At 41.2% G+C, this 18,632-nt stretch overlaps 1 protein-coding gene across 2 annotated transcripts in view; it reads right to left on the bottom strand.

The window, feature by feature from the left end:
- Positions 1-18,137, bottom strand: part of LOC133135295 (phospholipid-transporting ATPase ABCA1-like) — a 42,325-nt gene extending 24,188 nt beyond the window's left edge. For both annotated transcript variants that reach the window (XM_061252188.1, XM_061252189.1), the window contains exons 1-8: positions 18,001-18,137; positions 15,148-15,254; positions 13,719-13,812; positions 10,002-10,143; positions 9,668-9,786; positions 5,639-5,760; positions 4,434-4,625; positions 1,503-1,592 (exon numbers count right to left, since the gene is read on the bottom strand). In XM_061252188.1, the coding sequence (XP_061108172.1) occupies positions 1,503-1,592; positions 4,434-4,625; positions 5,639-5,760; positions 9,668-9,786; positions 10,002-10,143; positions 13,719-13,812; positions 15,148-15,213 (825 nt within the window). In that variant the 5' untranslated portion in view covers positions 15,214-15,254; positions 18,001-18,137. The remainder of the gene's footprint in view (positions 1-1,502; positions 1,593-4,433; positions 4,626-5,638; positions 5,761-9,667; positions 9,787-10,001; positions 10,144-13,718; positions 13,813-15,147; positions 15,255-18,000) is intronic.
- Positions 18,138-18,632: the final 495 nt, after the last annotated feature.

Below are 18,632 nucleotides of genomic sequence, written 5' to 3'. Positions count from 1 at the left end.
AAAAAGCAACTGCAAGAGGAGGGGGTGCCGGGGGAGGTCGGGGGCGGGGAAGGGGGGGGGGGTCTCGCCACTCTTTTTTTTAACACCTTTTTTTTCCCTCTCTTTGGGTAAAAGGTACAGTCCCCTTTTCATGTCTTCCACAGAACAGAGACGTTCCTGTCCACTCACGCCATATGGCAAATGAATCAGCGGATATGCTGACTCTTTTGTCTCCCCGCTACTTTACAGCTGCTTACATCACCGTGAAAATGTCTTTCTGGCCGTCCTTTCAGCAGTGTCTGGCTCTGAGACCCGCACAGCTGGACCAGACGTTCTGGAGAACCGGGTCTCGTGACTGCAGTTCACAGAGTTCGGGTCGCCCCGACGGCCTTTCCCGGCGTTACTGCCCCTGCGCCCCCCCCCCCCCCCGCCCCCCGCTCCGTCTGCTGTAGCCGCGAGATGCCGTCAGACAAAGAAAAGCAGACGCTACACCTCTTCCCTCTTCCTCACATACCGCTTCCCCATTAGAGGCTACTGCAGCGACCGGATGTGACTTCAGCACAAACATTTCCCAGAAATAGCTAAACCCACTGGCTTCCAAAATTTCTGTGATTTCTTCATCTTGTGAGTGTCCCTTGGCACCCCATTGTCTCCTTGCTCATATACGCAGTGCTCAAGGCAACTTTACAGCTACAGTGGTAATATTTGGGGGAAACAGCTGATGCTCTCCCTCACCCCAACACAGCAGGGAATCCTCACCGCCAGCTCCCGACACCTGGCTTCCCCATCCCCCACCCTCACAGCATTAATGTCATCAACACCCTTCAGAACTGAAAATGCCCCTTAATCGCCTGGAGCTGTCTGTGAAGCTACTCAGCCAATTCACCTCAGCTGCCTGTCAGATAACCCCGACAGTGCATACAGTGTTTTTTTTTTTTACTGCCCACATGTTAAGAGAGCAACGGTGCCAAAGAGCAAACAGTTTGCAACATAGACAGAAAAATAACAGCTCTGCTGCTTCGCTGAGGCCTCGAAGAAGATAAAAACAGAGCAGCCCTCTCCAAAAACACAGTGGCCTTGAGTAAAGGGTGAAGGCTACAGTGACTTCTCTGCAAAACTCTAAAACAAATATTTTTGCTCTGAAACTAAAAAAAAGCAAAAAAAACAAACAAAAAAAAAACATTGAGGTCTCTTTACACAAAAAATAAAGAGAGGAAAAAAAAGAATCTGTGGCCTGAAAGCCCATTCAGGAAATGGTGATGGTACAAGTGGTGATAATGACGAGTCTTTTTAATATACTTTTGCAGAAGTATATTCCCTCCTCCCAAGTCAGCTTTTGAGTGTTAGGCATTCTGGTGCAAAATGGCTGCCATGCAATAGGCGGGTACTACACAACTGGAGGTGGTGGAGGTGAGCTTCTTCCCTACACAGTAAAGCTCTTTTGATATTGTGGAAGATGCTGTAGATATGCAATCCGTCATCGTTACTATTGATACTTTGTTAATGAAGGTGAGCCAGCTTACCTCCACTGTGAGAGCTCCCAGGCTCTCCAGCAGATTGTCTGTAGCCTCAGAGACCTGCTGCATGGCCTGAGGGTCAGGCTTCACATCCTTCTGTGGGTGAAAAAGACAGAGCGTCAACTCCCGACACAGGCACAGAATAACAGGCCAAGGGTAGTACCAACACAGCCGTGACATTTACACCGCATCACAATTTCCCTGCAGTGACCTGTTCCACACATAAACATAATTTAGTTTTGACACCCATCTCCTGGGCCCAGTATTTAAAAACCGTAAGACCAGGATTACAAAATCTAGATTTGCAAAATGATGCAACATTTCATTAAGACAAACATTTTTCCAAATGCTGGAAATGCTGGAAAATGCGTAATTCAGTTTGCATATTAGTCTACACAATACATGAGCCAAAGTCAGTCTCATTTCAGAATTCAGTTTGCATAATTAGTCCAATTCATCTATGTTAGAACACAATACATAGGCCAAAGTCGGTCTAATTTCCAAATTCGATGTCTCACTGAATAATACAAATAATTAAAAACACTTAAAATGAATAAGAAAATATTTCCAAACACAACTGATTTGAGAGCATGATGTCAATAATTGATTAATCGACCCTAGTTAAAAATAATGGTTCACTACAGTGTGTCTCTTTCACTGTCCAACTGGTCCATCAGGTTTCGGGGATTCTTCTGAGGAAGAATTATGACATTGTTATTGAACCTACCCATTGGGCGATTATTTTAGCATAGATAACAGAAAAAGCATTTACTATTTTCAAGGCTTTCTTTCGACCACTTTTAGTGTTGTGGGTTCTTATATATTTTATTGTCCATTTAGAATGGATATTGTTTTGGAAAGGGTTTGTGTTAATGTGCAATCGAAACTGCAAAATAATTTATTAAATGTGTGTGCCTCGTGTCCCACATTCCCCGACATCAACCTTGAATCCATTCCGAATCCACCGTTTCAGGAGGATCAAGATTATCCAAGATATTTTAATTATCAAACCCATCCTAATCTCCACCTTAGAATTTTGAAATACCCAAAACCAACATCTGATCTAGATTCTAAATAGAATGGGATTACAAAATCCTTCTCCCAATTTTTAGGATCAGGATCACAGCTCCTAGTTTCGAAAAACCCAATTTTGAGATTTAATCATATCCGATTACTTAAAACCTATCCTAAAAAGTTGTGAAATACTGGGCCCTGGAAGTGGGGCTGTTGTTGTTTTCGGAAGAGTAAAGTTAAAAACTGAAAATATACCAGGGGCCTGTGCAGAAAATGTTAGCATGACTGTACAGAACACAATCTATGGCAGCACGACTCCTGCCACCAGACATCTACAACTTTTAAGCAGGCTTTTATTTCAATTTCGAGAAAAAAGCATGCAAGAGCATGACTCAAACAAATTAACCCATTTAATGCCTCTGGCAATCCCTTTGAATCCCAATATCTTTAAAGAAAAAAAGGAGGCCTTAAGTTTATAAAAACCTGAATCCTCAACATGACAAAGCCTGACTCTGGTCTTAAAACTCACAACTTTTATTCAAATATACAAATATCTATTCATAGCCCCTGGCATAATTATTCACAGCCGAAGCATGTCCTTGTGACTGCTGCTATAAAAAGTGTTTCAAATTATCTATATTCTGAGTGCTGCCCGTTCCCTTTTTACATAATTATTCACAGCGACAAGGAGTTTAGAGTGCTTATTCTGTAGCCTGAAATATATTTACCTGTGTCAATTACAATGCTATAAATCCAACACTTTTATCGGAATGTACTCTTGTGGCATCACTTGAACGCAACAAACATGTTAGAAGTATTCCTCTACGGTTATAAACATAATATTTCTACAGTAAGTAATTGCGTTTAACCTGCATCCACTCCGGTCTCATTCACTGCAATGCTGAATGGCTCACTGTTCTCTCCTCTCCTTAAATTTTGCAAAAGCCAACCCTGCCAAAAGCCTTCTCTAAATTCACTAGTTCCCACATGCAGACTTGCGGGCAACATTTCCAGCCCTGACATATTTACCTTTAAGCTATAGATTATGATAGTTAGGCAAGACAACCCGCACTAATCTCCTTCACCAGTGCATTTTTCTGCTTCTGTAACTTCTGTGAAAGTCTGTGAGCTAGCAGCGAGATAACAGATAATGACTGCGTGGCTCGGCTAGGTTTCCAACAACAAAAGGATCTGCGGTATGTACGTGGTTTGCGAGCGAGATAGAGGAAGAGGATGATATCCTGATGTTCTCTTCCAACACCACCTCAACTAAAATGGCAGTCAGGCGTAACATGCAGGGAGCTGGGCTTCAAGGTAGCAGGTTTGATTCCTGCGTGGGGCAATGCTGTTTAGCAATGTACTTGCAATGCTTCAGTTTGCTTTTCTTTTTTTTTTTTACTTTGATGGGGCTGGCTGAGTATATCTTTTTCCCACCCTAACTTGGAATGGCAGCTGCAGTCCATATGTATTTGGACAGATGATACAATTTTTGTTGTTTTGGGTCTGTAGAATTTGAAATGAAACAAAGCGTTCCACTTAATCCACCTTATTTAAATCCATGTCGGGTGAAGCGAGCAGCCCCCCCATTTTAGGAGACCAAAATGAATTATACGGTTAGCTTCTCAGCTGCTTCTGAATAGTCAGGTGTATTCAATTGCTTCCTTCATGCAGGAATAAGAAAGCTTTCAGTATCTAGTCTTGACGCAAGGCTTTTGGTTGCCCTTGGAGTCTGCCTTTGCCATTTTTCAACATGAGGCCCAGTGTCGTGCCAATGACAGTCAAGGAAGCCATTATGAGGCTGAGAAACGAGAACAAACAGTGCAAAGAAAACAAAGGTTCCATTTTACCAGAGCAAATGGAGTGAGGCTGTGATAAATACGGATTGGTACAACCCCACAGGGGCTTCCATGGGAGAGAGCTCACCCGTATGGGTTTCATGAAGTCCAGGTTTGACAGGAAGAGCCTCTCGGCCTGGTTCAGCCACGATACGGAGGATCTGCAGATGGCATCTTGGGCGAGCCGAGACACACTTCTGTTGGAAATTTTCACAAAGTCCTCAAGCACGGTGGTGTTGCACATGTCCCTCAGGTGCACAGTGAAGCCTTTGGTCAGCACCTGGAACACAAGCCCCAGCAGTTACGACGCAGTAGCGGTCAAACAAACAAGCTGAGATGTTAGGCCCCTGCTTGCATGTGGAGGGGGCTAGGATGACACACAATTCTAGAAACATAACGGTGAGGAATGCTCTAAAATGTCTCTAGCCAACCAGAAAAGCCTTCGCAGAGCATATTCAAGATGTTTCTATGGGCTTTCTGAGGGGAGGGGGAGAGGAAGGTCTGTAAATAGGCCGTTCTTTTGCTTTTGTGTCAGTGTCCTGTGACACTTTGTCTTATAGACATAGCTGTGACCCGGTAAAAAAAAAGGGGGCAAGAAAGTCTCTCTCTTCCATCCTCACAGTGCAGGAGAAGCAAAGCCCCCTACATTTTCACGCACAAGCAAACAGTGCGTGTTTCTCAGCAACAAATAGTGGCATCCTAACTCGAGAAATTTTAAAGACGTGCTAGATCAGGTCATCCTAAATCCGCATTCCTTCAAAACAGCCAGTTGTGACTTGTACTTGAAAGCTTCTTTTGTGATTTTACACTAAATTGAATGGCAGGTAGTAAGTCAATATTCCTGTAGCCTTGTTTAAGTGGGCGGAGGCAACACACAGATATCCGTCAGCACATTTAGCAAACAATTCCATGGAATTTCTGTAGCAGTTTTTTTTTTGGTGTATCCCAACAGCTTACAGTGACCTATAAATGCTGTCAGCTCGTTCTATGCACACAGTAATATATGGCAGTGGCATACAATCACTCCATATGACAGCCTAATCATGAGGTGAGTGGCCTGTTTTGACATGCTTTCTTCAAGCATTTGAATCTACACCGCCTGTAAGTGGACAGAAAGGCCAACGCATTAAATGCATGCCTTTATCTGATATTCACCCAATAGGGCTGTATATACAAAGCACTGTGCATAGTATCATGCAGTGATAAGCTCTCGAATAGCAAAATGCATTCTTTTTAAAGGAAAAGTACCCTGTATTCCACAATAACTGGAAAGCTGATGCGTGTTCCTCTTACCTTTTCCAAGTTGATGTTGGCCTCTACAATCTCCCTGATGGCGTTTTCGGGAAAGGAGGCATTGTGCATCAGGAACTTCGACAAGGTCTCGTCATCATGGAGAAAATCCTTCAGCTTGAAACCTGAAGAGAATAATTTAATAGTTTTGAATATAACAGAACACTTGTGAAATCATCATTAAAGGGAATGTGGATTACATAAAAAAAAAAAAAAAAGTTCCAATAGATCCAATAGCTTCAGGCCATACTTAAGGGCTTTTTTTTTTGTTGCATGAACACCGTTAAGGCACATGCATGCCCGCCGAACACCAAGGGTTGCAATTAAAATGCAAGAATGTAGGACACTGTGAATTGCCAAAATGAAGGGGAGCGAACGGAGCAGGCAGCTGGGGCATCGGGAGGCAGTGGGCATCCTTGCCAGACAATGTCCCCGGCTCTTTATTTGTGCCTCAGTGTGTCGGAACATTCTAAAGCCAGCTCAGTCTCGATGGCACCAGTCTCAGGCATTTTCTGCTCACGAGGGGTTACTGCCGGTCAATGCCATTCTGTGTTCTGGGCACATCTGCGAAATGTTCCCTGGAAACACTGGCTGCAGGCTCAAGCACACGAACACACTTTCACACACTTTTGCACACACACACACACACACACACACACACACACTTTCATACGCTGTGGCACAGCAGTGTTCTGCACTGAAGTTAAGCCGCGATTTTGCCGCTCGTCTTGTCGAAACAAGACGGAGGAGTCATTTGAGGAGTGTGGGGAATGGTGTCAGCGTGCTCCAGAAGGCCCTGCAGCGCAGGAAGTGTAATGAGCTGTCCGCTGTTCGAGGGGTTACAGAGCCACGGGGGCCTTTTTACGGAGTCACCGAGTTTGTGAAGGAAAAATACTGAAAGTGTGCCTGACAGACCGCAGTTAAGGAGGAACACTGCAACAGGAGGTGGTGAATTCCTGGAAAACTCTCTACCCTGAGTCTTCTAAGCATGTTGGAATTGGGGGGGGGGGGGTAACTAATACCCATTTCCCATTGGAAAACGAGAAGACAAGTTAAGGTGCTTTTACAACTGTAATGACCCCAGCCTTAGGGCTGAGGGGTCAACACCACACTCTGTATTTCTTCCTGTCATATAATGGAGCTGATGGTGCCGACCCTCCCCCAATCCAATTCATTCCATTGACTCCGAGTGGCACTCCTTTAATGAATTATTCATGGTGACACGGTAATCCCTGCCTGAAAACTGGCAATGGCAAGGCCTTACTACGCGCTGTGATTTCGACAAAGCAGGTAGGAGGTAGGTAGGGCTCAATGCGTGCAGGCTCGCTAGCAGCTGCTTTGACGCATTCATTTTTATTACCATTTTTTATCAGCTACAGGGAATAAAATCTAAGGGTCATTATGAAATCGGTTCACGCTGTCTCCAGTACAAAAGATAAGAAAATGCATCTGCCATTTGCATGCACTTCCAAACATCAGGCAAAGCGGGGTCAAGAACTGAAATGGTAATAAGATCTGGCCTTTGGTCTTCCCAAACAAAGCAGGAAACGCTACAGCACATGCAGTCACATGCGAAACCCGGGGGCCGAAAGGCAGCTGGATGACAACAAACACAAACTGAAAGAGTTTTTGCCGTTTCTGCGCAGATGGGCTATAATGAAAAACATAAGTTTCTCCCTGTTGTGCAAGTTTACTGCTTACATGTATACAAATCTTGGCCGGCCAATCACCACACAAGATAAATTAATAACTATGACACACTGTGCCCTATTGAGAAATCTTAATCACAGTAAAGTTATGCAGGCATACACTACCATAAATGGAATAAACTACAATATTTGTCCATATATGACATTTCAATATATACAATATACTGGCATATATAAACATGGAAATAATCAGTATATTATCCATATACTTGAAGTGTTGCAATATCCTAGTGATATATTTATTTCAATATTCAACTGAATTTCTGTAAGTTTCATCTCTGTTTTGTTGAGCTTAGTTTTTTCCATTTCTGTAAGGATTTTAGAGATGTTCTTGGTGGAGGAAATATTGTAATATTGTATTGTGTATTGGTAAAGAAATGTCATTGTTATTTGTTCTGATCTTGTGAGTGTTAAATAACTTGTCAACGTAAAGGGCCATTTTAATATGATACCAGGCTTCTGCAAGTGAAAAACAATCCTTAGTTCTCCGATTTCAGTAATCAGCACAGAATTTGGAGGTTCATAAAAGAAGCACACTCATGCATGTGAAAGCTAGCACACCTTCATTACATAACTACAATGGAAAGCTATTGCAGAGCTGAGGTAAAACTTAAGTAATCAGGGCCAGGTCATCAGGGGAAGAATTATCAGGACACTCTGCGATACAGCACTAAACTCAATGTTGGACCAAGAATTAACGACCACAATAAAGTCATAAAATAATCACATAGCTGATACTGATATTCCCAAGACAGGGAGATACTTGTAAACTGTGTTTCAAACTGAAAATGTTTAACCGTTAATCTCTTTATCCTTAAGAACACCTGCATACTTGTAATTACTCAGCCAATAATCTGAAGGAAATTACATAACGAAGCATGTTAATTTTTTCAATATCAAATTCAACCACAACCGTTGCATTGGTTTATACTAGTAACATAATAACTCATTCATATGTATAAACTACATTTTTACGCATGAAAAATATTTGGATAACTTCACAGCACATTTTACAATAGTGGACATCCAAAAGTGCAATACTGGACAATCATAGTGGACAATCAATTTAAAAACAAACCAACAGCTTTTACAACTACAAACAAGGAAATCAAAATTCCCATAAAAGCCAAGAATTCATTGCTGCTGCTACTACATCCTCTCTTTCTCTCTGTAGTAGTGAAGATCATGCCTTTACATGTTCTTTAATAAACTGTTTTACTGTGAAAACTGATTTTATCTGCTGGGTGAAACTGCACTTGCTATATAGACAGTATGCTGTACGTGGAGCTGGTTTGTCTCTGGCTCTCTGGGGTTTAAATATCCATTTTAGCAGTGAGCCAGCACTTTGCCGGCAGGCTAATGGTTCTGCCTCCAGCGCTTAGAAAGCAGAAAGTACACTTTGTTTCTACTTCGATTTAAGGAAATACCAGACTTTCAATAGAAACAGGTATCAATATTTCATAACAACCACCTGCACAGGCTTTGAAGACTCATATGGAGAAAGGGGAAAGTGATATGCAGGGAGTTATAAATCAAATGTTCAATCATAGCTCTTGCAGAGCATAGAACCAGATGTCAGAGACAATGAAAAACCTTGAAAGATTTCACTGCGCTATGCCGATGAATCCTTCATGGGGTGCAGTATCGACTACCTTAATTGCAAAAAAGTGTTGCTGGACTGGAGCACAACCCAGCATGTATTGGATGAGAGGCAGGAACACACCCCGGACAGGTCAGCAATACAGTGAAGGGCACTGCACGTCTTTGGACTTATGGGAAAAAACCGAAGTGCCGGTGGAAACGCCAGCGGAGATGGGGAGACCCAAGAAATCCTCGGCCAGGATCCGAACCTGGGACCTTCATGCCGTGAGGGGACATCTGTTCCCCTGAATAAACTGCCTCCGAAGAGCCTTAATACATGCAAGAGATCGTCCTCTAATCCCACACACGTTGGTCACAAAAGAGAGCATGTGTATGCCACAGAAAAGCACGCACTGACCCTGTCTGGAGATCAATAAAATACTACCATCTGAGAACCACCCCGTTATGATGAGACGTATTTAACCAAGGGGAGTGTGGGGTGGACCTTAATGCTACATAATGGATTCTCTTGTTGAGTAGAAACAAGAAAAAAAAAGCAGCTAGACCAAGGTACAAGGAGAAAAAAAGAAGCTGGGTAATTGAAAAATGTATGCAACAAGACCAGGCAGTGCAGACAGATCCCACAGACAAATAAACAATGCAGTTACACATTCCATACATTCGTTCCGTCATTCAGTTGTATGAAAGACGTTTAATTTCGGTACGACAGATCGTTCCTTACCTGAGGTTGTGTTCTGCATGTTCTTCAGTGCGAGGTACAGGTCTTTGAATCCTTCCAAGCTCTTGTCGTTCTGACTGTAGAGCAAGATTCTCTTGGCATCGGCGAACAGCCGCGAGATGCTACAGAGATTCAAAAGAGACGGAGCAACGGTGTGAACGACACTTTCAAATGTGCATAAAGTACCTGCTGTTGCGCAACACCAGCCAATGTGTATTTTTACCTGTAGCTTTGCTTATTTATATAGCTTGTCGCGAGGTAAATTAAACTGCAGGGCATTCTTTGACACCACATTTCACAGTTGTGGGTGAGGTGGGTCTTGTGGGGGGGCACTCACATGGACTGGTTGAAGTTGCCCACCATGCCTGGGGTCTCTCCTGGGGTGGGGTTGCGGAAGCAGGGGTTGTTGGCGTTGCAGACGATGCCCTGGACCCAGGGCAGTGTGCCAGCTGAGGGCATGGCCTTGTTGGGGAAATGGCCTGGGGAAAACAGACACGCGTTAACAAACAGAGTCAACAAACCTCAAAAAACACCATGGAATTGCAGCTGAAAACAGCGGCCATATCTTATCTGAAAGGCACTAAACTGCAGGAGAGGTAAAAGGCTTGGGAAAGTTTAATGACCAATACATGCTGCATGGTATGGTTTGCTTTAGATCTCATCCTGCAGGTTTATGCACAATAAGTTGTCAGAGTAAGATAATGTTTCATAAGTGGAACAACAACTCAGTCAATAAAACTGCCTAATGTTTTTCTTCAACGCAACAGGGTCAAACCTCTACAGGTGTGTAACTGTAATTCAAGTGCACCTCTAACATGAATTCACTGCATTCATTTCTCTACATAGCCAGCTTGTAGCACAAAGCTCCACAAACAAATCAAATATTAGCGTCCTTCAAAAAATATGATGCCTAAAGCATCAAACGTGCCATAGAAGGGAGGGTATCGGAGTTTAGCAAAATAAAAATAGTGGAACATCTTGTCCAGATATCTGGCATGATATTTTATTTTGCAGGAAAAATCAATGGCAACCCTGTTCTGAGACAGCACTGATAATGAATGTATTCCCTTAGATTGTGTTATCTCAGAGGCCACATCAGTACAGAGATGGACGTTCTCCCCAGAAGACTGCACGCTCCCAGAGACCTTATAAGGGAATTGCCTCAGCAAAAAACACATGGTCACTTGTGTCACAAGGCAGGTAACAACTTTTCCAGGAGCAAAAAGAGTGCTTTGAAACTATAGTCTATTATGTAATCTATTATATAGCCCAGTTTCATTAGAGAATGTCAATTCAATGTTGGCAAGTGGTAAATGGATGTGAAAAGGGAATTCTGTATTGTCTAAAATGGCCACTCCTTGAGAATGAATTTTGTGTAATAAATTTACATATACTCAGTGAGCACATTAGACCTGTACACCAGCTTGTTAATGCAAATATTTAATCAGCTAATCATGTGGAAACAACTAAATGCAAAGCAGCATGCAGACATGGCCAAGAGGTTCAGTTGTTGTTCAGACCAAATGTCAGAAGAAATGTGATCGAAGAGACTTTCACCATGGAATGATTTTTGGTGCCAGACAGGGTGGTTTGAATATCTCAGAAAACTGCTGATCTGTGATTTTCACACACAACAATCTCTAGTTTGCAAAAAACAACCAGTGAGCAGCAGTTCTGCAGGCAAAAACACATCATCAATGAGAGGGGTCAGAGGAGAAGGGCCAGACTGGTCAAAGCTGAACGCAAATAACCATGCATTACAACAGTGGTATGCAGAAGAGCATCTCAGAACACACAACAGGTCAAACCTCTAAGTGCACAGACTACAGCAGCAGAAGACCGATAAGTCCAAAAAATTAAAAACCTAATAAAGTGCTCACTGAGTGTACATATTACTTGATATTGACAAACAGTTATTTTCCAGATGTATATGCACAATTTAGAATTAGCCTTTAGTAAGCCACAAGTTGAGAGTGGAGGCTCTGGTAAAGAAAACCATGCCCTAGTTTCTGAGACACGCAGATTTGTCTGGGGGGACCGGTTGCAACATGCCCAAGTTCATATGCTAGCTGATGATTCACACCAAAAACATTTCCTCTCCAGCTCTGAACCCAGGGTTTTAAGCTGAACTGAAAAACAATTCACCAGTCCGCACTTCCCCTTCCTGGAGAATCCAAGGAACAGGAACAAACACACAACAACAAAACAACTGTGCAGGGAGAGAAAGGAGAAGACCGCCTTTAGTTGGATTTAGCAGATTTCATCATGGCCTCTTTTAAAACAACTTTCCCAAATTAAAACGGCTAAAACTTTTCCCCTCTATTGTGAAAATATCAGAAAAAATTGCACGATTGCAGCTGACACCACTGAGTTACATCAGAACTTAATGGCCATTGATTACATAAACTACCTTGGGCCTCTTGACCCCTTGTATTCTTTCATCTGTGGAACTTTGATAAGATTGGGAGGTAAATAAGGCAATGTGATCACAAACCTAACGCCCCCCCCCACCTTCTCTTAAATCAGATCCAACTTCAAGAGTGATACTTCAGTAGGTGATACTTCAGTAGGCTGCACCTTTTCCAGGCAGTTTATATCTGTTAATCAATCTATAATTCAATCAATCTTGAATCTATTTTTTTAATTGATTTAAATTGAGTGTTTTATTCTGATACTTTTCAGTCACTATCGTTGAATCAACTGTGGGAGCCAGTCTTAATGCTGTAGAGAAACTAACCATCAAATGTTGTGGCCGACTTGTCTCCTGATATGAACTCTTGAAAAAAAATCCCTACAAACAAAATCCCCCACAGGACTTGAGGGGGGATTGCTTAGGGGTTGAAGAGGCATTCTCCTTAGACAAATCTTCAACAAAGGAGCACAAGGCAATATTTGAATTTAATATCCCCTAATTATCTTCTGGATAAGAAACATATCACTGTAATGATTTTGGACATTTGGGGACAAAGGTTGTTTTGCTGAGGAGGCAAAATTGATCTGCAAGCATTCAACTGGACAGTAACTCTAGATAATAGCTCTATCAGGGTTATCCTAACAGATACCAATCTCTCACCCAGAGAACTTTGATTACAAGGCCAGAAAAATACCCATAAAATGATACGCTCTCATAAAGCTAACCTGCATATTGATTAGTCTCGATAAGAGAACTCAAGCTTGATAGTTTTGATTTGGGAGAAATGGCAGTTGACAGGATATAATGCTTTCCAATATTTGTTAGGATATTCATTAGGACCCATTTCATTTTGTGAAGTTAGAGTGAAAAGAAAGGAAATGTATTCAGTATTGTCTCTTATCCTTGAGGTTAGAGGGAAGACCAAATTTGAATGACTTGAGAATAGTCTTGGGGGTGTTAATGATCGTCTGACAGGGGGTGTTAATGATCATCTTCCAGGGAAAGGTTTTTGATACAAATGCCTTGATTCAATCAAGAATTGTTCTTAACGAACCTACACATATAAAGGAGGATACGTTTCGTCTCATCTGCTTACCCATTGTGAAGAAAAACACACCGACTTGTGAGTCAGTAAATGCAAAACTTGATTGATTACTGGCCAGTGTGTTGCGAGTAATCCCAGAATTGATTAATTACTGTGTATGTATATTTAGTTTGACACTTTTTGTTTAAATGGTAAATGGTAAATGGCAGGCATTTATATAGCGCCTTTATCCAAAGCGCTGTACAATTGATGCTTCTCCATTCACCCATTCATACACACACTCACACACCAACAGCGATTGGCTGCCATGCAAGGCCCCGTCCAGCTCGTCAGGAGCATTTGGAGGTTAGGTGTCATGCTCAGGGACACTTCGACACAGCCCGGGCGGGGGATCAAACCGGCAACCCTCCGACTGCCAGACGACTGCTCTTACTGCCTGAGCCATTGAAGGCCGTGACATCACAAGGCTATGCATGGCCAGTGAAGTTCCGCACAAGGGCAGAAGAGTGTTGCATGAGCCGCATGTATGGCACTTTTTGGCACTTGACATTATTTCACTGGCACTACTGAAAGGGAATGGGGAATGGTTGACTTACATTCATGTTGCTCATATGGAGGGTAGCTCAGCCTGACCGCTATCAAGATGAAGAAGATGAAGAGCGGCCATATGATCTCAACCAGCAGCTGGAGCTACACGTCAGGTACAGAGAACAACAACGAGAGAACATTCAGATTATTACATACACTAGCTACCACAATTACTCCTCTGTTAGCTCAGGAACTGGGAAACCTAAACATATCTTAGTCAGCACTTTAAAGTTCACAAGAAAGTTCACAAGGAGATAGGTTGTCTACCTTTGACTTCACCATGTGTGACACAATGCAAAACAGAACGTTCTATGTGAAACGTACCAGCTGCTTCGATCTTCCTCATCACAATAAAATAGATTAAAACAGAACATATTTGTTTGACTATTCGTCCAGATCCAGGCAAAGCATTTGGGTTGCAAGAAAGCTTATTCTCATTGGTCAGGCCCTTACTTCTGTGGAGGGGCCAGGCACAGCTCTCCTGAGGTATACTGGTATAACTATGGGGTTGTAGTTCATGTAAATATGGCACTGCTCTGTCAGACCTCTTTTTATAGTCTTATTTTATATGTAGAATGTTTTTGTCATTATTTTATAATGCTTTACCACAGGGAAAAAATGATAAGTTGGCCATTATTGAGAGCATTAGCATTCTAAAATAATATTGTCCACTAACCATAGGCAAGAGCTTTTCCAATAACCACAGGCAAGAGGTTTTTTTGCAGTTTCTGAATGGTGTTCAGTAATTAATGTTATGTTCTTTGTGCCATGACCAAAAATATGGTAATGGTAAGGTTTTAGAATAACACCTCAACAGTGTCACTGCATTGAAGCTTTAAAGCAGACCACAAACGTCAGCTTCTGAGATCAAGAGGTGGAATAAAAAGAAGAGACCTTTTATAGTAAAGAACCACTTATAATACAAACAGAACAGTTTGTATTATAAGTGGTTCTTTACTATAAAAGGTCTCTTCTTTCGGGTGTTGTTCATACAATTCACTTCAAACTATGCCAATCAAAGAATGGTACAAAGTTGATGTCTAGTTCCCTGATCAAACAACAGTTACCATTTACAACACTGAGAACTGAAAGGCCACTGAATGTTCTTAGCATGGTTTCCTTTGCTTTGTCTCCCTTTTCTGATTATATACATTTAATATGAAGAACAATGCTGAAATACAGAACAAATTGTTGAAAATGTCACAGAAATTTACCATGGGGAAAAATTGACCCCAGTCTGAACACTGAAATACAAAACCAACATTTGTACACTAACCGCAGAAACTCTGCTCTTCTATACAGAACCATGTGTAAAATGAAGATGTTTAAAACATAGAAGTCAGGTTCACACCTTCTACGCCTAAGCACAGCGGTGCCGGGCTGAGCGGGAGATGGCGATTGCTCAAGGGCGAGAGGATGAGGTGGAGGGACTCTTACCGTTTGTCTTCGTCTGTAGGTGAAGTTCTTCCACAGCAGCAAGCCCAGCTGAGTTGAGACAGACATCTCGCCTCTGGACTCCTACCCCACTGCAGTCCTGCTCTCAACTGCAACGACACAGCGCCGTGAGTCTCAGGAAATGCACTCAGGTCCAACCAACACACCGCTCAAAGGTCCTGGCCAAAGTGCATAGTCTATCACCAAGTGGCAATACACTCACTCCTTCTTTTTTTTTTTTTTTTTTTACTTTTCAAGCAAGCTTGCCTTTTTCCAGACTGACGCATGTCACTTCCGGGGACACAGGGCCAACGCGGGCATTTAAGGTTAAGGAAAATGGCAGAACCAAACCTACTGCTGATCATCGTTTTCAAATAAAATAAAAATTGTTTGTTTTAGATCATAGGCAACCCATTGGCTTACTAAAACAAGATAAAGAACGCTAATATCTTTCCAACACAGTGCAATCATGCCATTTCTGTTCCCCTATTTGATGAATACAAAGTTGAATAAATGCATACTGGTCATGCATCATCCTGACATGGTGAAGTGTATTCATGTTATATTGGAAAATAGCATTGCCTTCTCCATACCATTACTTCATTTCTTGCCACTGTTCTATGAAATGTGATGTATCCGTTCATGTGAAAGTGATGTTGGGGCAATTCCAGCGTTAAGGATGTGACATTTTGACATAAAATGACAAACAAAATCCCTCTTCTTACATGATAAAAAAATTGAATGCAATGCTGGGAAGGGCCAAAAAAATAATGCAAAAAATATTGTTAAGCCAGAAAAAATGTGACAAATAACTTGCGTTATGGATGTGACGCAATAAGACATGTATTTTGGGGAGACTTTTAAAGTCTAATGCAGAAAGTTTGATATCTATGTAATGTAGGAGGCTTGGCTGAACATAAAAATAGCGATTTAGAAAATATTGATATCTTCGTCTTGATTTTCATGAGGAGATACCAGCATTATGGATGTGAGACCATTGTGTTATGGATGTGACACGTCTGAAATGCATTGTTCGATGATCTACTTCCCAATCAAATTTTATAAAAAAAAACATTTGTTGTCATCTGAAATGGTTCTGAATATCAGTTTTCACATTGAGAAAATTATCTGAAATAGTTTTGAATATTTTCAAGATGGCCCAATTTGATGAAATTCAATGAAAGTACTGGATCACACACACTCTCTCATGATGACCATAGCCGTACTGTAATTGTGCTAAAACACAATTTTAGTAAAACGATCAAAAATAGGCCTATTACTTCCATAATTTTGATCAATATAGCAAGACAAATGAATCATAATTTATTTACAATGCGGTCTTTAATATTAAATATAAGTCACCACGGCACAAAGGCCGCGTGGAAGATAACAAAACTACATTTCTGACATGATAACCCATAGTATGAAATCTGGTAGGGCCCAAGCGCCGCTCAACTCACACCATATAAAGTTCTGATTAAAACATCCTGAGATTGACTGTCCGCTGTTGGTCTAGAGATAAATAAAAAAAAATAAAAAAAACGAGTGCAGTCTATTGCTCATGTTTATCGTGTCCTGAAACGGTTAAAAGTTTCGATCATTATGGAAATATCCGAACAAAGTCACAATTGAGCAATTAAAAATTAACGCCATGATCAAAAGCACTGCAAAATTAACCTACAATACAAAATTATTTCGCTCCAGTGCGCCCCTTTTGGCACAAATAACCCATTAACTAGCTTTCCAAGTTGTACCCTCACATGCCAAACAAGATTTTTCCATCTAGCTTTTCTATTTCATGAAACGCAATTGATGCTCTAATAACATTAAACATTACATTTGAAATCAGCACATCATCAATATTTTATTTTTATTTATTTATATTTATTGTTTGACTAATCAGTTAAACAATATAGCCACTGTCGAATTGCATTAAGTTTCATTATTTAATATTTTTGAAACCCATCACTACTAATCATACACTTGTAGTGGTATTTGAAATAGCCTTCTAACCTGGTAAAAAAAAAGGAGCAATGACCAGCTTGAAATACCAGCTACCAGCTGTTTCAAAACATAGCTTGAGCTGGTCAAACCAAGTTGAGTAGTATGGAGCTGGTTGAACTGGTCAACGGCGATCAGCCATTTCAAAACCTAGCTTGAGCTGTTTTTTTCAGCAGGGTATGTAGCCTACGTAACATCTACATATAGATAGGCTTCGCTGAAATTACCTCGGCTAGAAGCTAGCTATTGTGTGAAAAGACGATGTGCAAAAAAGAAAATATGCGCTCCATGAAAATAGGCTATGCGGTACATAATATATCTATATACATACGATTACATGATAATAATAATAAAAAGTCACGTTTAATCTGAAACTTAGACGTCAAGTGTTTCATTGTTTGGTGAAAATTGGACCAGTCAGTCATTCGAGCAATCTCATTACAACCAGATGCTTGGCATACAATTTCGATACAGTGTTCGGTGAAAGGCACTTCATATACGAACACGTTGCCACTTTCACTTACATAAAGAACATACACGAGCAGCCGATTTCGTTTTTAATTTTCTTTTATCAAAGAGGTATTTGACATAAGGCACTCAAGTCGAGCCGAATGTAAAATCATTACAATATTACAAAAGATAACGGCCAGCAAGAACACAAACGCGCGAACAAAGAAAGTGTGCCATTTATCGTTCAGATTTGGATCGTTTTCATTTACGGCATAAAATCGTAAAACAAAGCATGTTACAACTAAAATACAATCGCAGTGCAATGAAGATAGTTGGACTTATCTAAATGTATCTCACCATCATGCAAATTAATGACTGAAACGAAGTGCGAGGCGAAAAACATACCTTTCCTCCAAAAACTCTGAATGACTCCTTGAGCATAAATTGTAATTCCTTTCAAAAGAACAATCAATATAAAACCCGTTGGCCACTTTCTCTACGTCTTCACTGTACGGTCACACTCGCGCAGTAACACTGGCGTTTTTAACCTGAAGAAGCTTTTATAGTGCTGCCGCTGGATGAGCTGTAGGGTTACTCTCGGTCAAAAAGACTCTGTTTGTGTATAGCCAGCGAAGCACGTGTAGCGTGTAGCTCTTAAAAGGGCTACTTGTAAAAGCGTTGCCGGATCTTGCCACTACGAGAATTCGCTCTTACATTCTTTGTAGAAAACACAAGAAAACCTTATCTTTATTTCAAACCCTCAAAACTAAACTAAAGCTCCTACCAATCCCTGTTTCCCGGTTTTGTATATAGCCTGTACAGCTAACAAGATAAACTTATTTGTAAATGTCCATAGTAATATTGGCAGTAGTATTAGTAAAATATAGCCCTCAAAAGCTATACTTTAGACCAGAATGCTGAGCAAGAACCTTAAGGGGATTTTAGTTCAGTCAAAATGTAGATGGCCAAATTGGTGCAAAAGTCACCATTGCCTAAATAATAATTCCTGAGTCCTGAGAGGACTTTAAGATAAATCA

The sequence above is a fragment of the Conger conger genome, chromosome 8, assembly GCF_963514075.1.
Source record: "Conger conger chromosome 8, fConCon1.1, whole genome shotgun sequence".
NCBI lineage: Eukaryota > Metazoa > Chordata > Actinopteri > Anguilliformes > Congridae > Conger > Conger conger.
The sequence above is the reverse complement of the archived record's forward strand: the minus strand, read 5'-3'. Positions and strand labels throughout refer to the sequence as shown.